This window comes from Lates calcarifer, linkage group LG7_1, assembly GCF_001640805.2.
Source record: "Lates calcarifer isolate ASB-BC8 linkage group LG7_1, TLL_Latcal_v3, whole genome shotgun sequence".
NCBI lineage: Eukaryota > Metazoa > Chordata > Actinopteri > Centropomidae > Lates > Lates calcarifer.
In genome coordinates, this window is record NC_066839.1 from 16,432,280 (window position 1) to 16,455,986 (window position 23,707).

At 40.1% G+C, this 23,707-nt stretch overlaps 1 protein-coding gene across 1 annotated transcript in view; it reads right to left on the bottom strand.

The window, feature by feature from the left end:
* atad2b (ATPase family AAA domain containing 2B) overlaps positions 1-23,707 on the bottom strand; it is a 69,755-nt gene that overhangs the window by 5,210 nt on the left and 40,838 nt on the right. The window contains 3 exon segments of the mRNA XM_018696193.2: positions 4,593-4,721; positions 16,518-16,648; positions 18,042-18,779. Of these exon segments, the coding sequence (XP_018551709.1) occupies positions 4,593-4,721; positions 16,518-16,648; positions 18,042-18,779 (998 nt within the window).

Consider the following 23,707-nt stretch of genomic DNA (forward strand, 5'->3'; position numbering starts at 1 on the left):
TATCACAACCCCACAGCCATCAACACCAGGTCACATAAGCTGTAAAACCCAGTGAAGCTCTGAAAAGTGAAGTTAATGTGCAACTGAATAAAAAGTCACTAATCTGAAAAATTCCCTAAAAGCTTCAGCTCATCAGACACAGAACATGTTAAGACACACCTATGCTTTTGACGTGTTTCACTGTACACTCACACACCAACACACAAATAAGATCTCTGCCAACTTGATGCTTCGCCCCACTGTGATGTTGACTGTATCTGCCTGAAGGAATAACACCTTGTCATCCTGAAAACAAAGCAGACAATCTAACAAGTGTCTGAAGCACCAACCCTCTGTCTCACTAACCTACTCTGTCTCAGAAAGAAAAAATTAAGCCTGTAGCACTGTCTCTCTAGCATGGGTGGAAGTCAGACTACATGGCAGGAAGCTCCTGCTAGCTGCGTAGCTCAATGAGTAAAATGTAGCACAATCACAGAATAAACCTTCAGTTTTATTTCCCTATGGCGCTATCAATACTGTGCATTAAGAGAAAAATCCAGCATTGCGTGCTCTACTCTGTTAAAATGTCATCAATTTGTGATATTCTATCTATTTGTGACAAAGGTAATATAAATTACTTTGGTGCGGCCACCCTCTATGAACCCATCTTATCTTCTTCCACCTCAGTTACTGATTTTCTCCATTTTCCAGATCAAATTTTCTGCAACCCCTGGGAGAACAGTGTCCTCTGTGGCATGTACGTGTAGATTAGGAAAGTCAGAACAACACTGGTGCCAGTTGTTTTTTTCTTTTCTGACAAAAGAGAAAGAGAGTCAAGAGAGAACAATCTTGTGTGCTGCGTCTGGATGAAGCTACTGACAACAGACTCACGATGATGAAAGCTCGGGCTGCATTACCTTCTGTTCTACAGATGCTACTGTCAATGGAGGAACTGATTGCTTTGCCTGTTTTATGACACTTTTCTCTTTATGTGACTGTTCCAATGTTCCAACATTGGTACTAAATGTCTTGAGAGAAGGTCTCAAAGCTCTAGCCTGACATCAAAGCCAGATGTTTACCATTAATGATTAAAAGAGTATACATGGTCCAAATCTCTATGTGATATAAAATCATGTCATCTACATTTCACCAACTTCCTGCAGGAATCAAAAAGATGTTACCCAATAACTACATGGACCTGGAAATCCAATAATTTTGCAATTTGCCTTGATGTTGCATTGGACACTCACACAAGTTATTAAATGACCTACAGGCCACAATCTTCAGCAGCAAATACACAAATAAGCAGAGAAATAGTCTTCTCTTCTGATGTTCAGCTAGCTCAGCCAGTGGCACGCACAGCTCTGGCACCCCACAGACCCGGGTTAAAGGTCAAAGGCTCCCAGTCTTTAATTGCGGTCTGAGACACAGGCAAAATGTAATACTAGGCCTGGGGCAATATGAACGCCAATTTGTAGATAGAAGCATGGTTGGTGTGTTATTGTGTACAGAGCAGAGATGGTCCCTCTGGCCTTAACTGGAAGCAGGGTGCAGTCCACTCCATCTGCTGAAAGGTCAGCTCTGCTAGAACACTGAGACGAGCTGTACCCAGAGGAGGACGGGGGAGAAAGCAAAGGAGACAAATGTATGGACACGCTCCATTTCACTCAGATCTACAACATAGACACGAACACCGCACGCTGCAACAGAGTCCAACATTAAGTGGAAACGGCTTCAGCCACCTGCATGCATGTGTGTATGTGTACACATTTTTGCATTCTCTGGGGAGATACAAGGAGATGACCTGCTGTGGAATCAAGATGTGTGCTGGAAACAGAGGCAAACAAAGCACGTGCCAAACGAGCTGACATTTCTGCTCTGGAAACACCAATTTAGGCTGGCAGTGTGAGACAAACCCAGACATGCGCCCTCCCCTCCTCCACCAGCCGGCCTGTCGACAGGCGGCACCACCTGGCTGACTGCTCTCTCCTTCTCTCTCTGCCGCTTCCTCTCTCTGACATCCTGACAGCTAGCTCTGGCTACCAGCACCAGGGCACTACCACTCCTGGCCCGCTGTCCGCACTGACATCCTACAGCAGCAGCAGATGACCAGATGGGATTCTGGGAAGATGTACAGCAGCTTTTTCTTTATGGAACATTGTCAAAGGAGATAAGAAATGAAAAATAGAGAAAAAAGACCTTATACTCAGGGTCATTTTGTTAACCCTTACTCACCATATGCACTGATTCTGCTGTATTTTCTAAATAGACTAGGACTGAATGAAAAAACTCTCATCACACTTAGACTGCTTTTTAAAAATCATTTTACAAATTTTTTACCTTGAATAATAGCTGTTATGCAACAGTAATTAGAAACTTCAATTTTTTTTTCTACAATTACTCTAATTCAATACAATTCAATGTAAAAACTAGGACATGTAAGTAGTAAATCCTGGTGTCACACGAGCTGAATTGTAATATTAAATTAAATTTTAGATGTTAAGCTGCTACTATCACATTCAGATTGTTCGAAACTGAATACCATTGAAATTGTAATTCTTCCTTTTAGGTAACAAAAGCTAAATGACAGATTTTAATGAAGCCACAATGGAGCATTGTGTAGAATCTTAGTTTCTTTTATTAACTGTTTTGGATTCCAGCTCCTGGACTCACTTCATCTCTGAATGTCTCAAACACACAACTACTGAACATTTTTACATGTGCTCACTTAATTAAAGTCCCCATTGTCCTCATTAGATCCTATTCTGGAGCAATAAGAACAGAAATATAAAAATGAACTCAACCCTTTCAACTTTCAACTCGTAATCTCTATTGATTTCTACCATTACTGCTTGGCTCCACTTCCATCTATCCTCCAATAACTACACCTAGCTTAGGTTTTTTTTTGTGACTTCCACATGCTATCCCCTGTGTCAGAGTGCCTGAGTGTGTGTAGATGTGTCTATATCTATGCTCCCAAAAGACCTATTCTATTGGAAGCAGTTCATCTTAGATTCCATTTGTTCCCAGCCTTTTCCATCATGCCTGGAATGTTATTAGTTCATTAGATGTTAGCAGTTGTTTTAAAACCCTGTGTAAAAAAGAGGCAACATGTGACTTGGCATCATGAAACAAGTTACTTGGACTGAGATGTTCTGCTTGTATGAGGTTAAATCTGCAGCACAAAATGGGGAAAAAAAAGAAGCTACAGTCCACCAAGCCATTTGCCTCGAAACCTTGCACAACTACTGAACTGGCCTCCTTTGTTCTGCACACAAAAGATGCCCCAGCTGTAATAGAAGTCCTTGTATTCATGAGGCAACTAAATTTGTCTTATTCACACAATCTTTTTGAAACTTAAACCTATTCTTGCTGGTTAGCAACAAGGTTCTGAAACAACCACTGTGCGATGAGAGAGAGAGAGAAAGAGGCTGAATTCACAACAGCTTATTCTTAACTTTCTGCTTTACTGCTTGGTATTTTTCAATGTCTGTAGTTAATAAGAACAAACTCAGTAAGATCATGGGGGTGGAATATTTCCAGTAAAATTTTCCATGGGAAGTTAAGTTAGGGGATTTGGAATGATTTGAATTAGAAATTAGAAATGAATTAGAAATTACAAATTTGGGGTAATTCATTTGAACCGTATCATGCACAAACAGAAGTATAAACATCTTGTTTTGTCAGAGATTTGGCAGAGATGAATTCAAACTACTACAAATTACAAACTAAAACAACAAAAAATGAATGCTGTATAAAATAAATATATGTTAGCTATCTTATATTTAGCATATCTGATTTACTGGCAAGATAGCTACTGTATAAACACATTTTGATTTATTTTAGTAACTTTAATACCATGTATCAAATATATCTACCCCTGTAATATCATCAAAGCTTAGTTGACTGAATGTAGTCTGTAGGCTCAAATGTGTGGCTTCAATAGTCTGCTGTTGTGTGCAGGAGTCTAGAAATTATCTGTGCATGTGGTGGAGGAATGCACAGTTCATGCAGTGGGTGTGGCCCCAATATCTCTGTAGTAGGTATTGTGCTGTATGCTTGGGACTGAGGAGTGAAGAGTGCACAGTAGAAGTTCAACTGAATTTGCATTAAATCTGGTTGTTTTAACCAGTTGTTGGTTGTTTAAGATTATACTGCAAGATTACTTTTTCCCCCCAACTACATTAAAGTTCCTTGTTATAGGCTAACCAGCAATTTTCCAAATTTCCAGTTAATTCCCCTTAATTCCCATATATTCTCATTAATCCCCATGACAAGTTTCCAGGTTTGAAAATTCATGGAATTTTGCGACCCTAGTAATGAGTACTTTCACTATAACTAACAGTCAAAAACTCAAAGATATCTCAAAGATATTAAGAGTTTTACACCATAGAAAACTTAAAAAAATAAAAAGTTCAACTATGAGAGGCTGGAACCAGGGAGTTTTATATACATATATATACAAATAAATATATATATATACAATAAATTCTATCATCATCATTTAACTGCTCAAAATTCTGTATACTTTTGCACACTCTCTTTATGATCGACTTTAACTGACTAGATTTCACTTTGGAAAGGCTGACCCAGAGTACGTCTCTCTCACTGACCTCCAGTAGCTGGGTTTTGTCGTACTCTCTGCGGTACTGGTAGATACACTGGCTGAGAAGGGAGTACAGTCTCTCCAGTTGCTCCACGCTGTAGCCCTCACTCTTCTTCACCACCATATCCAGTAGCACCTGTGGAGAATCATACAAACAAATACATTACAAATAAAGTATTAAAGATTTATTTGTTTATTCAAGAACTGTGTATGGAGAGGTAACAATGCAACAGACACAAACAGACAGTGGTGAATAACTGGTCACACAAGCCAAGCACTGATGCTGGAGCATGGAGATGAAGCATTTGGAGGTCAGCTGTATTCAAAAGCAATTAAGATCAGAGTGACAGCTAATTAAAGCTAATCATAATTAGAACCAAGTTTACATTTCACTGCTACTTTAATTAAAACATTCTGGACAGTCACAGGCCCTTTTAATTGACCTGTTCCTCACATTTTACCCACGCCAATGTCTGTGTGTATATGTGTGCCTATTTAAACACAGGGCTCATCAAAATGCATGGACTGAGACAGCAAAGGCACAATAATTAAAGTTACCATCACTGACACAAGGCAAACAGAGAAACGTCAGCAGAAATGAGATGGTTTGTATGTGTGTGTGTGTGTGTGTGTGTGTGTGTGTGTGTGTGTGTTTGTGTGTGTGGTGTGTGTGTGTGTGTGTGTGTGTGTGTGTGTGGAAAAAAGATCGCGACCATGTGTTACACACATAAAACCAAGGCAATGTCAAGATTAATAAAACGTGAATGTTTGTCAAAGCCTCTCATCAGTGAACATCTGAGAGATAATTACAGTGAGCAAAAGAAAAATTACAGAGGCAAAAAAGGTTAGCATTGTATTAATCGCTGCACTCCATCTGACTATGATTTCAGGTTTAAATGACCGGACAGTTGTCTTGATTAAAGTTGCAGACCAAAGCTTCACATCAACAAAAACTTCAGTAAAGACTTAATCCCAACGATTTAACTCGTGACCACAAATTTGACTTTAAGGGCAGTTACTTCACTTTTTAAGGACGTCTTTGCATCACAAACTGATCTCTGATGAAGTCGGAGAAGAGTGACTTACAAACATGAGCTGCCCTTGGGAACCACTGTAACTGTTAGCAGTTCAAACTAAATAACAGGTGAAATTATCTCTTGAAATGTGACAGTGTAAACATTATGTATTTAATGTCATCCAGTACACAGAGCTATGTTTAGGTTTATGCTGTATACTTGGTTGCCAAATTGTTATTAAGCAGCACTGACTATGAGTCCCAGAAAGTCTCCTAAGACAACCGTCAAGGGAAACTCTGACTACTGTTGCATGACTACTCCTTCATCTACCCACTCTATTGTTGACAGTAAAAGTAATGGAGCAACATGGGAGATTATTAAGATTTGTCAGAGGTCCACATTCTTTTCAGTGTTTTCTTGTTTTAGATTTTTTTCGTTGCATAACAGAAACCCATTACAAACTTGTAAAACTAATTCTGCCCCACACTGAGCACAACAGCGGTACGAGAGAGAAATGACACCTGTTACAGGATTAGACGCTTGGTAGCTATTTAGCTCCTACGGCAACAAATGAGTTTTAGGGAGCCATGTTTTAAGGTTTTGCATTTTGACTGGTAGATTAACTTGAGTTTGAAAAACCATCAATATTGAAAAGAAAGAGGAAAACATTCCAGCTATCTCTTGTATTCTGTCACTGAAAAAAAGTTTCATTTTCTATGCTCTACCAGCTTGACTTCCACTGGGTTCTTATCATTCTGAACTCAATAGCCTGGAAACATGACTTCGAGTAGATAATGCCTTTCAAATATTCACACTTCCATAACTTAATCTGGCAGTCGAGGAGGATTCACCGGTAATATGCCTTTGACATAAAAACCGCCACCTGGCCAATCTAATAACTTGTGGTCCCTTGACAAATAAAAGGCGCATACAGAAGCTAAGAACACTAAGACTTTCTCCAATATTGAGAATTCATGCAAAGTGATAATGATCATCAAGGCTGCCTTCAAAAAGTGAAGTCAGATGCTCTGCATTGCATATTTTATTAGCTTCCTTTTGTACTTTTTATGCAGTAACTCTGGTCTAATCATCAAGGGACATTTCAGGTTTCAGTTTCAACCCAGCCATGAGACCTCATAAGAGGAGGACCAAATGGAGCACATCACGCTCAGATGCCAATTTTCACAACACATGCATAAAAGCTTTAATTAGCATCATTACAACCCATCTCACGTGTGTATAATAATATGAAATTCTCTGTAAGATACTGCTCCAGTCTTCCTTTCATCCAACTGCTACTGCATTACTTTCTATTTTTTATTGTGTTTTCCATCTTTTGCTTTAAGTGCATTTCACTACTTTATGGTGCAGCTTCTCTCCTTTATAGTGCATCTTCTCACCTCCAGCCTATTTCGGTGTTTTATAGAGCCTCTCCTCACCTCTTCTTCAACCCCATTTTTTCAGACAACACTTTTCCGACTTTGTTTCCAGCGCATGTGTCTTTTCGTTCCCTTCTTGTTCGTGTCTTTCCTTCCCTCCTCCACTCTCTTCATCCCCTCAATTTATTCTCCTGTTACTGTTAGCCAGCTGATTGCAGCCGTGTACTTCCCCAGCCTTTGTCAGCTTGATCAGGATGTCTGCGACAGTGTGGGGTAAATGGTGGAGTGTGTCTTACACAGGCTCAGTGATTGAGTGAGCTCACCGCACACAAAGGGGCAGTAATCCCATGTGTTAAAGACTGCTACTGACATGGACCATTTAACCTCACCCCCTCTAAACTCTCTGTTCCATCTTCCCCTCCCCATCATTACTCGTATCCTTTTCTTTACTCACATCTCTATCTATCCCCATGTTTCTACAGATGGAGCATGGAGTTACATTAGTGCTTGAATTCAGCCTGTGAGAGATGATGTGATCATAAAGGGAGTTTTTGGCTGTGTTAACTTCCACTGTAACACTAATTAATACTGGATTTATATGCATGTCTCATAGTATGTGCAAACCAGACAATTATCCCTTTTTAAATAGCATTTGCCAAAATCAAAATGTTATGCTAATGTAAAACAAAACACTAAATGGTCATAAATACTGAGAAATATAAATGGAATAAAACAGAAGTGATTCATGTGACTGGATTCAGGCAACAGACTGGGCACCAAGACATGTCATCACACAGTACTGCATCTCTGCTATTTAACCTCTGACCTATGAACTAGATGGCATGCTGGTTCTAGACACACCATTAACCCCATGCACTGGCATGCTGGTATTACTTATATTTCTCAGGCCTTCCGGACCAGGTTAGGATCACTGGGAGACAATTAAACCACCAACTGGTCTGGGCTGCTACATTTATCAGACTCTTCAAGCTGCTTTTCTGACACCAGATTTTCAAATACAGGCCTTGTGCCTCCACTTACTATGAAAGGCAGAGACACAGCTACATCAGTCTGATTGGATTATGAGCACTCCAGAGCATGTATTAATAAATGAATGAATGTCACCTGTGGCATTTAACAGAGTTTTCAAGCTGTGCTAGTTGCCCTCTTAGCCCACACCCAGAGTACACTTGTACATCTCTACAGGGACCTAAAACACTGGCAGTCAGCAAAAGCAAGCTTTTCTGTTGGTTTTATGTATGGTGAACTCACCCTTACAGGCCCATAGAAGAAAAAAAAAGAAAAGAAAAATAAAACAACCAAAGTTGCTATTATGTTATTGCAAAATGTTGATGGCAATATAATACTTTTATTATGCTCCAATTCAATGTGAAAAAATGCTGCTGTGGTGCTTTGAATATACTATAATTTCATGCTTCAAGTTTGCTCCATGCAAAGCCTTCAAACAAACAACATGTAACCAATGGTATATGCAGATGGGTGGTAACTGTGATATAGTCAAGGGTTTTTGATCACTGAGGAATTCCTCACTAGCTACATGCGTGTGTGTGCCTGTGCATGTGCGAGTGTGTGTGTGTGTGTATGTGTGTGTGTGTGTGTGTGTGTGTGTGTGTGTGAAGAGCCTTCCTCAGTACTGAGTGAGACAGGAGTTACCAGGCAATGAGGGAAAAAAAAACAAGGATTTGAAGCCCAACAGTTGCTGTCACTAGGGATACTATTAAGCCCTCAATATCTGCCTCTAAGAGAACAATTCACCCCCTTCTTCCTGTTTCAGCTTAGATTTTTTTTTTCTTTTGTTCCCAACACTGGCAAAAGAATTAATTATAAATGACTCTGCTTTGCTTGTTACCATGAATGGCTTCAGCGATGGCAGAGGGTGGTTGTGGCACTAGTGGTGAGATGTGGATGGTGATTTGCTGATATAAAAAATATCCAGTCACAGTGGCAAATAATGTGCCTTACAGGACACTCGGTCACACAGGTAATGTAATATTGATAGTGCTGTAAGGGTCAGAAGCAATCACGACAAATCATATTACCATGGTCTCAGCTCATTAAAATGAAACGATCATCCCTTTCAGCTGGGCATGTAAAAAGCCTGCTGGGGTTGGCAATTCATCTTAAAAATGCAATGGTTGCCTTTACTTCTAACATTAAAATCACTGGAACATGCCCAGCTATTTAATAGCTTTGAATTCTCTTTATGTCGGTACAGTGGAGCAAAATGTATAGATTGTCATTTGGTAAGGTCATCTGTGTAAGATCTGTATCACACAATTTAACATATTAATACATTTAATCCACTAATATTGTTTAAGAATGGCATTACCTGTCTATTTGCGATTTTACTATATGGTCAAAGAAGTTTTTTTTCCCTCATTAAATTCCATTCCATGTTTTCAATTTGAGATCGGTTAAGGAATTGTGTTAAATCAGTGGAAAGCTTAGAGATTAAGGGCCAGTTTCCTGGACAGGATATAAACTAAATCAGGTTGAGGCCATGATTAGGTCTGGACATGAGCTCTAATTACCTGATTTGATTTGATTTGGATTCATTAAGTCTAGAATCAATTCATTGCCATTCTTGATCATTTAGATACATTAGTGTAAGCAACACTGTTGTTTGCCTGAATATTCAAGTTCCAGTTCACATTATTGGCTAAATTGTGAATTGTTATAAAAAGTGGATTAAGGATTAACTTTCCTTGGCAAAAATTACTAAAACATGGTACATCTTTTTTTTATTTTTTTTTTTTGGGGGGGGGGGGGGGCGTGACACATGGACTGTCAACAGCAGATACTTCAACTGAGTACAGATCATAACCATCAGCACAGACAGGACAGAAAATGAAAGTCTGCTCACTAATTCATCTACGCTTATTGTGTTGACAAGACATCAGTCTACTATCTGCACAAAGATGTTAGCTAATGTTCACTCCCCGGCAGGAACAGACTGAATAAAGCAGAATCCACACTGTTGACTCACCTTCCATGGCCTCGTAGCCAGAGGTAGTATATCCTCAACAAACCCAAACCAAGAGCTCAGATCAGTATGTGGGATCTTTTTTTCAGTCTGACCCTCTAAAAGGCACATTCTCTAGATTAGCTACTAGATCGAGTTAACAATGAGTCATGACAGTAAACTACACGGGTCTGCATAGATTGTAAGTATTCATATTATCGTTTACAGGACTGTCAGGACTAAAGGTGGCTCATATAGCCAGCTATTATCTATGTTACTTTTTTAGCTTAAAAATACGTTTTCTCCACAACAAATGCTAAGCTTGAACTTGTGATTTTATGAATCAATACTGGATCATTCATGTAAAAAATTCATCCAAAAAAGTTTTTTAAACCAGCCCTGACCAAAACTAAAATGGTAAAGTGGCTTTCCTAAACACATCTTAAATTTAATTTTTCTTCACTATGGACTAATGAGACCAAACAAAGCCTGAGAATGTTAAATACAGGACAGTATTTGTATAGCTTAATATCACAAACAACATCTCATTGGCTTTATAGCTCACAGAGTTTCAGACCCAGCCCAAGCTTTCTGGGGAGACACAAAAATAACCCTGGCTTAGAGCTGAGAGATATGGCTGTAATCAATGTAATATTATTGGAATATTTCATACTTTATCTATGTATCACAATGTGGCAATACACCATACATGCATGCACTTGCTACAACTGATTCTAATAAAGCAGTGTCTTTCTCTTTCAGCGTTAACATCATGGCAGAGCACTTCACATATTGTCTGATATATTTACCATTATTTAAAGCAACAGAGGAAAGCACGCCACTTAGTGAACAAACTATCTTATCCATTGTCCATCCATACATGTCAGATTATAGATGTAATTGTTTGACATTAAGCCCAGCTCCACCATTATGTAACTGTATCAGCAAGGTGTTTTTGTAGTTATAGTCTGGGCCAAATCAACTGCAAATATTATAGAATAAAATGCATCACTGTCAGACTGTGCCACACTGTCCTACTGGAGGGTAATTATTGTCACTCATCTCTCACTATTTGTCACTATTCTTATGAGGGTATTTGGGCAGTTCCAAGGTAATTTTTTTCTATGTTAAAATTAGAGCTATGGTAACAATTTCCACCACTTGGTAGAGAAATGTGGAGGTGGTGGTAAATTATGACAGAAAAATACCTTCAGAGGGAGTATTTATCAGGGAGTAGTTAAGTGCAAGGTTAAGGTATGAATTATGAATGAACGAGAGATGTACATGTGATAAAGCCACCTTTACTCTTCTGCTTTCATTTGACGGGAAGAAAAAGTTTTCGAGAAAGAAGTAAGTCTAAGAAAAATATGATGTTTGGTGAGTAGGCTACAGGAGAGAATTTTAATATTTTATAGATTCAAGACAGCAGAGATCCAATATCACCAGGTAATAAAGGAGGAGCAACCCTAGCACGGACTTAACACAAATAACCCCGAACACACCTCCACACACCCCTGCAAAATTACCTGATACGGAGATGATGCTTTCAAAAATAAATGTACTGATGGCAAAAAAAAAATTAATAAAGAATAAGTTCAGAATAAGGTCAAGGTTATGGAAAGGATTAGGTATTGGCCAGCTACAGTTAAATTTAGGGTAAACCTCAAGGGAAATACAGGTTAATCAATGCAATGTCCTTTATATGTGTAGTGCAACCAGTGTGTGTTTTTGTGTGTCATGGAGGGATGGGCGTTTAACAGTGAAATGAGCTGACCAAGCACTAAGCATTTCAGACTGTTGTTTATGCATTATGAGAATATGTTTTCAAACTATACAAAAACAGCCTGGAAAACTGGATACATCTAAATAAGCTAGTGCTGCTGCTTAAAGCTCTATAGTAGATTTCTGCCATCAAGGGATTTTTGAGGTGATGAGGCTTGTAATTCATTAACATGAACCTCCTTATAAATTCATTATCAACACACACACAGTTTTAATTGGTAATTGAAAACAATTGTAAGACACTAACATGCCTGAGAGCAATGTTTGTTAGCTGATATTTCCTAGACTTCATTCAAAGCTCTATTGCTTTTTTTCTTACTTTACCATGACTGGGATTCGCACCTTTGCCAATAACATTCACATTTCCATCAGTCCAAATGCTAAAGAGTACTTCTGCTTCGGCTGGCAGACCACTACTGTTGGCAACTACTGTATTTGCCAAGGTTGACAAAAAAGAAGCCAAGCTTTTAAACATCCTTTTCATGTACTGTAATCATAAATACAAAATCCCACACAACCTATATCTTTAGTTTATATAAGCCAAGGGCTGAGTGGGAAGCAAGAGGTGTGAGAACTGCGTAAGGGCATAATAAATCACCCTGAAGGCTTGGCAAGAAGGCAAGCTACTACAGAACATGAAGAAAACAGGAGAAACTGCTATATTTATGTTGTGTGAGCTATTGACACTACTGGCCCCTAACACGTATGGCCAAGAGGCACAGCTATGCAAGTGCAATTACATGCAAATAGCAGCACTGTCAAAGCCATCAGTGGGAATGAATGAAAATAAAAGAAGCACTTTAAACGCTATCTATTTTTATTGACAATCAAAGGCTGGTCCAGCACTACTATTAAGCTGCTCTCTTTTGAACAGACATGTGCCATGGCTACTTCGCCAGTGGGTCCCCCGCTGTTATTAGTACTAAAAATGAAGGAAAATGACAAACTGAAATGAGGCCATTTCTGTTGACAGGCTTCTCTAAAACAGGAAATCCTGACATGCTGTAATAGCTAAGCATCAAGCCAAAAGACTCCATACTGTGCCAGCAACTAGAAACACTAGCTCCTTCTAGGCAGCTGCTAAAGAAAACAGCAGAGCAGACGATAATCTGTGTGTTCTTGGTAAGATGGAGGAAAAATTGCCGGGCCAGATTGGATTTCTTGTGACTGAATTCTCGTTTGCAATCGTCAGCACCACTTCTTCCAGTCCATCTGTGGACAAGTGTCTGATTATTGATGAAAGAAACAGCTGAGAATAAGAAACATTTTGGAGCAGTGAGAGAAACAAGCCTCAGGACCTATTTATTCATGCTGAGGAATTCATTTTGATCCAGACGGCATCAAGCATCATTTCAGTGAAACTGGCAATAACAGAACTTGATTTTACTAAGTGAATCAGAGCAAATAACTGTGCCATGGCTCTGAAAGGCGGGATGTGAATACTGATATAATACCATCTCTGTCCTACAGGCTTTGAGTGTAGGGTCTGTGAACAAACTCATAACACTCTGATGGTATTTAATTCCAGAGAGATTTCAGAGCCTCTTCCATCAAGTTAAAAGTCAGAAATAATGAGCCCTCTACAATCAATGAATACGAGTGAAGGAAAAAGGAAGGAACAGTACACCACTCACTGCGGGCCCTAATACACATCAGGCAGCGTGCCAGTCCCAGCTCTGCCAGCAAATATCTGCTTAAATGGTGACTCTCATCCTGCACACCGGAAATTCAATTTGTTCCGTAAGCCGGGGATGAAAAAGCAATTATTCACAGCCCCCTCTTTTCACGATCTGTTTCTTTAAGATATCTCCCTTCTTCCCCCCACTAACAAATAAACCTCCAGATTAGTGCTGTGTGTGGCTGTTCATAGGGGCATCCAGTTGAAGCACTAGGATCAGACCAACTAAAAAGCTTGTCAATCAATTTGAAAGATGGAGTCAGGTTCAGCAAGACAAGATACGTACCTCACCATCCCCATCATCCCCATGGGACATGGGTAAAAGCCACTAGATAATGGCTTGATAGCATGTCACTACGTAGCATGGAGGAAAGAAGTAAGTGAATGTCAGAAGAACACTTCTTTTACACCAATTACACTACAGAGCGCCCTAAAACCAAGCCCCCCCACCCGATCAGTAAGAAGTGCTGTCAGGGGAGCCCACTGAGCCAAGGCTCCAATTTACACTTGGGGTATTAGGTGGGACCCTAGCGTGACTGTGCAAAGTACAGCAGAGCTGTTTCACATGCTCTCTGTTACTTGAACACATCCTGGGACAAGTTGGCAGATCTAGTGGGGCAGAGAGAAGCTCATGTTTGAGTCATAACCTCATTTCTTTCAAATGTTGCAGGAACAACACCTGTTGATTGAGGGATGTGAAAAAGACCTGCCACTGTAATTGGCTCCCTCCATGTCTGGATAGCAGAGAAACAAAATGTTGATAGTTGAAAGATGAAAAGGGAAGAAAGAAACAGTGGCATAACCATAGGGTGAGTGGAAAGGCAGGATAAGCCTCAGAGGTTAGAGTTAGCCATCTGAGAAGGGCAGTGTGACAGCATCAGCCCTAGACAGACCTATGGATCTGGAGGGAGCTTAAGGCTGGTCACTCATGATTGAGTTTCCCCAGCCTCCATACCTTAAACCCCCACCCCCTACCCCCAGAAAAAAAAACATTCACCATATCTGCTGCCTTCTACTGTATGCCTCTGTCGAATAATGCTAGACTTCTAATTACCCACATACCAGCTCTCTGCAACCTTTTCTATGGTTGGAAGCTATAGAAAGCATGGAGGACAAAGGGGTGGATTTATGCCAAGTGCAGAAGGCTTTTGAGATGAGAACCATATATCTCACAAGCCAGTGCATGTGACAGGGTACGCTAGCAATAAAATGGGAGAACAGGTCTAGCTACCTCTGCTGGCTCACTAAAGATAACAAGAATGCTTAGTCCTCAAAAGGGAGAAGGCCAAGTATGAACGTCAGAGCCATTTTTACCCCACCACCTCTTAAATGTCTGTACACAAAAGGTGATTTACCAGCCCAAAGGAAGCAATAAGTGAATAATCAAGAGTATAGAAATAAACTACAGCTGTTTCTTTTACAGAAGGGAGAAGAAAACACTCAAAAAGTTCTTCACCCACACTGCCAACAACTTTTAAACAGAAACCCATATGAACTTAACAAAAGACAAAAACAAAAGCATATTGGAAACATTTTTAGATTATAGCTCCACTTTTCTATAATCATGATCTAATTAGTCAGTTGCAAAATGTGACAGTTCACCACAGCTGGTTCTGCTGCAACAAATTAGTCTATATTTCAGTGTTCTCAAATCTACTTGTGGGATTTAGGGCTTTCTTAAAGTCCTTAGTATATATATATATATATATATAATATATATATATATATATATATATATGTATAGAAATCAAAAATAAATACATTTTAATATTTGGCTACGCTGTAACTAGAGTTTTCTGTCTCCCGAGATGGTCTGTAGCTACATGATTCATTCTGCTTAATTGTTAAGTTAATTATTTTTGTGCTGCAGCTTTTTTCAAGTGCTTTCATACATCAACACTGATTCCTAACTGCTGAAAAAACTATATATATGAAATGATCACAACCATAAGACATGACTGCAGACATTTTGCACAACCATGTTCCTCTTCCTGCTGTCACATCATCATTTTGATACAGATCACACTACCTGTAAAATCTCTAATCCACATTCAGTGAATGATGCCAAATCACCCCAGCTGTTAAATTCTTCATGGTCTGAATTAAAATGATGACCGTGTAAAATCAAGCAAGATGGTGATGGGGCACGCACTGGGGTTTTAAAAAGGCAACAGTGAAGGTGGTCCCCTGAGGCCGGCATCTTTATGCTTTTTAGCAGATTTTCGGGTACATTTTTCATTAACAATGCTGAAAATGTCAACCAATTTTGTAATAATACAATAAACCAACAACTGACAAGACAACAGAAAGATGCACAACAATCGGGTTGAAAATCCCAAAAACAAACAACATTTGACTGGGAATTTAAATATAACTCACACTGTGTGCTCAAAAAAGTCACAATTTTCATCTTAAGCAATAAACTTACTGTTTAAGTACTGCCATGGGATAAAGGGTTTATATTGGATGAATAAATAATCAATAACAACTTCTGTCTCAAATATATCCACACGCATTCCAGTGAATCAACGCTTGGCAGTAAGTAAACACTAGAAAAAAATGTTTAAAGTGCCTCCACACTAAATTCACCTCAAATACCACATATAGTGTCTACAAAACAGACTTTTTTAATCCTTGTTGGATTTTTGTCAGGTCTTTTGTGAAAGTCTCCAGTCTGTGGGCACTTACCACTTTTCTTAAAATGCAAGAAACATAATTTTAATAGATTATCTTTTTATAGTTTTGAGGGCACAGTGTACAATTTGGATAATTAATTCTTCCATTCACTTGTCATTTTAGGAAAAGCACAGGTGTTACTAATAACATTAAAAATGGCTCTGTTCTATTCAAGCATCCCACTAAGTCATGACAGTTTGACAATATGCCAGCACGCTAACACCAGCAGCTTAAAACTGAAGCTGCTAAATGGAATTCAGCCATCATTCATTTTATTTCTTACACCTGTGCTTTTGTTAGTTTCCATGCTGTACTGAAAACATGCTGAACCATGACCCAAAACCACAGTGCTAATCAAACTGAGAATTCAGGGCACTGTTACATCACTAATAGGCAAAATAATTTAAAACATTTTTACCAAAAGTTGCTGGTGGTCAACCACTACTGGAGGATGTGGAGGGACTGGTTGTGGCTCTTCCTCTGTCCTTTCAACAGATCCTTTCAACTGCTCTGACGGGCTCCCTTTGCATTTCCTCACTTTGGAAACCCCTATGAAGATATAGATGGATGAATGATGGAAAGAAGGTTAACAATGAGGGATATAAAGAACTAAAGCAGTGTGATAGCAATCAAAAAAAGAACTTTAAATGAAAGACAGAGCTACTTTTCACACCTCATTTTGTTTTTCTCAGAATCACTGGAAGCACAAACTGGATAGTTTAAAAGAAAATAAATTCCAACTGCTGTGGCTAAAAGATTAATGCAATACTAGGGTATAAGAGAGAAAATCTATTTGAAGCTACAACCAGCTATTGAGTGCACAATATTTCACATCTGGCCTGGCCTGTCCATTTATAACAGTGTTTGAAATTGAAACATTTTGATGGAAACAAAAGGGCTGGCTCAGCTTGTAATGAGAATGGAGGCGGGGTAGATGAGTTATCTGTTGTTTAAGGAGCCACAGTTTGTTTGTGTTCTATTGTGTGATCGTGCCATCCTCTGATGGCTTCTCCATATTCTAGCAGCATCATTACCTCAGCCCTCCAGCTGGCATCTGCTCATCACAAGTTCAAACCACAGGCCCGTAATCAAACACATGAACTTATTGGCTTATCTCTGACATGAATACTACACCCCAGTAGACAGGGCATAATGGCTCATGCCAAAGAAACAAAATATATGGCAGAGTCAGCCAGCCAGGCCAGCCAACATTGTGAATCTTTTATGGAGAAAAAACATTTGAGGATACATATCAGAGGGTGTGGAGTTTCTACAAAGGTACACATAACTTTAGAGCCCTTGGAGTTTCTCTATTGAAATATATCATCTGCTAAGCCAGGGGACAGCATTTTTATATTCTGTATCTTACGTTGCATTATTCATATCCTCTTCTCTATTTTAAAAGCTAAACCAAGTGTAAATCAGAGAAGCTGGATGGTAATCAAAAAAATAATTTATCCTCATAAGTAAGTGGCGGGCACCGGCTGGATGTGTGAAAATTAACAGATTTTCTTAACTCACTTAATTGCATAACTACAGTTAAGACTGAATGATTGGCATGGAAAATGAGGAGGCCAAAAAAGTAGCTGAGACCTTGCACCTGTTTCTTCACATTTCAAAACTTCCTTCAGATGCAGTTAAAACTCAAGAGCATACACTATTGGAAAAAAAAGTCAATATAGCTAATTGATAAGGTGTCCAAAAAGTGATTGACAGGCTCAGCTATTTCACTTGTGATCCAAGACCCACAGACAGAAAACAGTATTTGAAATATACCATGCATCAGCCACTAAGCAAATTAGGTTACTTTTACTCATGGGTAAAAAATGCTGTCAGGAAATGCTGAAGGCATTAAATAATATATTAAACACATACTATCACAGTAGGAGAAAAAGCATTGTGTTGCATTTAACCAATGGTCTAGTGTAAGTCTAATTTATACCTTCTCTGTCTTGATCTTCCTCAGCACTTTCTGTTACTGCCCTCCCATCCTGGGGAGGGTGCTCCTGAGTTGGATGGCTCTCATGTTTGTCTTTGTGCTCTTCCTGTTCTGGCTTGTTAGAGCCTTCGGCCATGCTCTGAGGAGTCCTTTTCTCTGCCTCACTGCTCCTCTTGAGGCTCTGCGAGTCCAGACTGTCCATTGACTCGTTTCCATTCACACAGTCCACTTGTGATAGTAGGAGACCCTCTGTGTGCTTGGGGTGGGCCTCAGCATCTGAGGACTCGGACGTTTCAATCAAAGGCTGGAAGTCAGCCTGCTTGGCCTGGGTATCCCCATCTGCTGCCTTGGGATGAGAACTGCCACCAAGGAAATGCAGCTCAGTGTGTTTCTCTGTGTTCTCAGACTCTGCCTCTTTGGCTGTGGACTCCTCCTCCTTAGGTGTTGGCTCCTCTCTGGCTCCACTGACATCTGGAGGTTCAGCAGGGGCCACAACAGGAGGCTCGTTGGAGCTCTCCTCCTCTGTAGAGGGGGCATGGGGATGGCCATTGGGTTGGGGACCCGTGGTATCGCAAGATGATTCCTCATCCTGCGTCAAACATGAGTCACTGGGCCCTGCAGCTTCCACCTCTGCCTCTGGCTCATCCTCCTCCTCTTCTGTTCCTTTCTTATAGTTCTTCTTCTTACGGATGATGCCCCGCCCCCAAGATGGCCGCCGACGAATCTTCCGCTTTATATGATCTATGATGGAGAGAGAAACAATAGTGAGGAAACCTTATTCCTAATTCAAACAAGCACAATTACTAAAAGAGACTACAGTGGCCAGCTACTCAGGCAGCTGACTGCTGTTAACAACTACAATTACCATCCTCTAAACAAAGGAAAAAATTGTAATCATTTCCAGTACATGACTGGACACGGAGTACATGACTGGACACGGAGTACATGACTGGACATGTACATCTTTAATCAGCTCTCTGGGCCAAAAGGTTGTTAGGTTTCTTGGTCTCAGAGGATAAGATGACAAAGTAGACAAGAGGATGAGACAAGGCAAAAAAATAAATAAATACAACTTTATAATGTTGAACAACTGAAGGCAAGCCAAGACTTAATGTCCTAAATTGCAAATGAAACATACTGTCAAATAATTCCCACTCTGAAAAAATACTGGAGAGTAGAAAAAAAAACATCTCCTCCTGCACATAGCTTGCAAGTTGACTGAATTCAAATGTGGACATTTGGCCTTCCTGTAAGAGTAACAAGCAGTGGGTGACAAAGACAGTAGGAGAGACAGAGACAGCAGCCCTGTTATATCATGGATGTTGGACACTAATGACAACAGATGGTGCTTGGGGTTTTAAGAGGAAGAGGAAAACCAAAGCCTGCTCTCTGAGAGTGCAGTAAAAGTGTCACAGCAAGCAAGCAAGAATACTAAATGCAGTGAAACTTCAAGGCATTTGCCTTCATTTGTTGGTTTCCCAAAGCAGAAACCGAGAGACAGACCAGAGCAACAAATTCAGAGAAAGCGGCAGACACAGAAAGAGTGTGAAAGAGAAACACATGGGGACCACAATGCATCAGTATCCTGGGGACACAAGCATTTGGACCTGACAGTGAATGGCATTACTGTGACCTGTCAGTGAGACATGCACCCTAACCCCAAAGGAACCCTTTGGTCTTGGCACTAAAAGGCCTTCACAACTTAAAATCATCTGTTGAGTCCCGTGAGGCAGCTCTGACACTGCATAATTCTGAGTAATGGCAGGATAAAAACAGTAATTCTTTCATAAAACAACTACCTAAAAAAGGACAAAGAGATAACTTAAAAGGTACTGTGCGTGTGCGTGTGCGTGTGCAAGTGAAAATGAGCTCAACCATGGATAGAGCCATTGGATCACAGTGGACTTATTAAAATCCATAAAGTCCTAGCCATTATAATTCTGTCAAGGGCCATTGGAATGATCTAAATCTGCCAAAGTGGGATCTTATGCAGAATCAATAAGATATGCCAACTTGTTCCACAGAGAACTAAACGACCAGGACTCCTTGAAGTTATTCAACAAAGATTATACTTCACTGTATACTCCAAGCAGAGCTTTTTACCTTAATACTTGAGTGTCTCTGTTACGCCATCTATACCTGCACCACATTCCCCACAAAGATATGCCTAGGCAAACTGACCAGAAATCATGATGTGCCTGTCAGATTTTCCCTCTAGCCCCAATGCTTTTATTCAGAGATCAGCCTTCCCCTCCAACGATGTGATTATGCATGCTGTGCGTCAGAATAAGGCAGAAAATGAAACCTTATGTTAAGCATTTGTTTGCAATGTGAAGGGAAAATGGGAAGAAAAACTGAGTTATATTTTGTCTCCTAGAAGAACATGACAAAAAGGGGCTAATTAGTCAACTGGTCCATGGTGATGGGCTCAGGACCCTCCTCTTTAGGAATTGTGTTCTCTAGTGACCCATTTAATGACCAGCCACGCATTTCCTGTCAGCCACAACCAGCACAGCGAGGCAAGACAGAGGGGAATGGAGTACACTTGCTGCCAGCTAATGCTGTACAATTATCGTTTTTAAATAAATAATAATAATTTATTTGAGTTGTACCGTATCTTATCACACACACTTTCAAGGACATTTCAAAAGTATTTTTTGAACTATCTATATCTAGAGGACTACAAGACATTTTGTCAACTGCTGGTCAGGGCAAAAGCATCCAGTATCATAATTGTGCCTAGACTTCCTCTGTCACTTCTCTTAACTCCCATTATGTTTCTCCTGTCATTAAGAATTAATCCCCATCTTTCCCTGGCTATGTAAACTCACACTGGCATGTGCTGAAGTGCTGCCATGAAATTTTCACTGCACTCTCGTTTCATAATAAACCAAGTGTTCAAGCATTGCTTGGGGTATGTATGTCATCAGGCTAGGGGACTAATGGATACCTTTCAAAAACAGAGCTACTACCATTCTGCATGTGTGAGGCAATGATAGCACATCACAGGGAAGGACTTCTAGTCTCCACAAATGCTCCACAAATATCTACACAGAGACTGGTGTTTAAGACACTTAAAGGTAAAAGAGGAACTGGGCAGTATTCCCTGTAGAAGAGGCCACCAGAGCTGGGGGTTTAAAAAGACAATGAGACACATCACCCTGCCAAAGCTCCCCCCACCACCGGCCATCAAGCCCACTGTTTGTAATAGAGCTTCTTTCAAGTGGGTACAGGGGCTGCTGGCAGAGTTTGTTTTAAGGTGGGATGCAGCTTTGGTTTTTGGTTCCTCCTGATCTGATCTGGAAGGAGGAGACAGCCGTAGGGTAAGCTATGGAGCAGGCAGAGAGCCTCATTCATCTTCAGGCATGACTGGCACGTGGGATAGCTGCTCTGCTATAAGTGAGGGACCAGAGAGGAAGAAAACCTGCCAGACGTCTTGGATATTTCTGGATGCTGGCATCCTGTCTTGAGTGTGTGTGTCTGTGCATGTGTGTGCATTTGTTTGTGTGTGTGTGTGTGTGTGTGTGTATATGTATATGTGTATGTGTATGTGTGTGTGTGTGTGTGTGTGTGTGTGTGTGTGTGTGTGTGTGTATGTGTGTGTGTGTGTGTGTGTGTGTGTATGTGTGTGTGTGTGTGTGTGTGTGTGTGTGTGTGTGTGTGCTCTCACTTTTGACCACTGTTTATTTATTTAACCTTCAGAGTTTAGATAACATTTAGAAATGTCACAATGCAATGTCCAGCGATTAGTCATAGCATGGCTCTTTTCAATTTCAGCACAGAAAATATGTGCCCCAGGTTTTACATGCTTTGTGCTTTTTTAATATGTCATGATTTTTATAAAACACAGCAAAGTAAAGGCAAACTTCAGTACTGTTAGAAAAGAAAAACAAAGACGATGAAGAAAAGAAAAGAGGCACAGCTGCTAATTTTACCCTCTCTGGATATGTACACAAACCAAAACAAACAATCCACAATTCAATGAAAGAAGTCTCGATAAGGTCACCATTGGAGCTATGAGGCATACTCCTGAGGGATGAAAAGTTTAGACTGAATGGCAGCAAATGACTCGTCACAGTCAGCTATTAAATAATGCATGAAAGTTGTTAGAGCATGAACAGCCAACCACAGAGGGGTGATATGTTGATGGGGGAGGAAGGAGGGAAGAAGGAAGGGAAAAAAGAACCAGAACACTTTGCAGTAATTAAAAGTGCCCATACAAGATTCATGTAGTGGCAGAAATATTTCAAGCTGCCATCATATGTAGTTGTCAGAACAGTGTGTGTGCAACGACAAATACAGCTTTTGAGAGCAAAAAGCCCCAGGAGATGAGTATCCAAACTGCCGTACCAGCGAGTATTAAATAAATAAATCAGTCCAGTGACACTGATGGACAATTCAGCAGCATACTAGTAATGCCTTTGGGTGGAATTGTGAATCAGTCTCAGATTCACTGATTGCTTTATTCAATAATTCCCAGTACTGAGTAATCGCACCACAACTCATCAAAAGACAGTCATATCCAATGTTGAAGAGAGGACAAGGGAAGGGAAACTTGTTAAGAATCAGCAGAATAAAACTAGAAAACTGACAGCTTCTATACTGTGTGTGAAATGTCCCAATAACCCTTTTTCTTCCACAGGTATACAAGACCAAACAGATCCACTGTCTCTATAGCACAGTAGAACCAGCAAAAGCTCCAAAGCTTTGTCAGTATAATCCACAGAGATTTCTATATGCAGTTGATAGTAGAGCCATCCAAGAAAACCTTGAAGCACCCCATGCCCATGGTATTATGCAATATGGTGTAGGCTATTTATTACTTTTAGAACATTCCAAGACACACAAGCCCATAAAGACAAGTGTATCCATCTCAGACAGACTGATATGATGGGTCTGTGGGCTCCATGCCACATTACCATCAGTACTAACTACTACTTACTGTATACCTATAGTTAAACAAATATAGGCAATCAATCTTATCTGCCACTGTTCTTTGCAGAGGTTATGGGAAAGGAAAAACATACCAGACTGATTAACCTGATTAACCAGTTTTACATGGGAGGGATGCTACCTCTTTAAAAGTTAAACATTTGGAGTAATACGCTTATTTGATGTCTTGCTAAGATTTAGCAAAAGGACTGACACCACTTTTATGTCTGTATGCTAAATATGAAGGAACAGTGAGCAGCTGGTTAGCTTAGCTTAGCATGAAGACTGAAAGCAGGGCTTGCCCAGCTCTGTCCTAGTAAGATCCACCTATGAGCACCTCTGAAGTAAAAACAACAAATCACCATTTAAAATAGGGTTATGTAATTTCCCAGAGGGCTGCAAGCTGGTTGCTGGGCAACTGGTCCCGAGCATGTTCCCAAAATGTTTGGAAATTATTAATGGGATTCCAGTATGTTGCCCTTTAAGGTGCGAGCCAGAGCATACAGTACAAATATAATTTAAAGTGAAGGCATCAAATCTCCCCATATCCCCACAAGACCACACAGAAATACTTAGCACTGAGCTGAAAAACAATCATCTCATTGTGACCTGTTCCCATAGCTATTGGCAAACACATTGTCCATCTCAGTCCTCCATTTCCTCAGTGGTGGCCAACATTATAAAACGGGTATTTGGCTGAGGCAACAAAGCTACAGCAGCACACTGTGGACTCATCC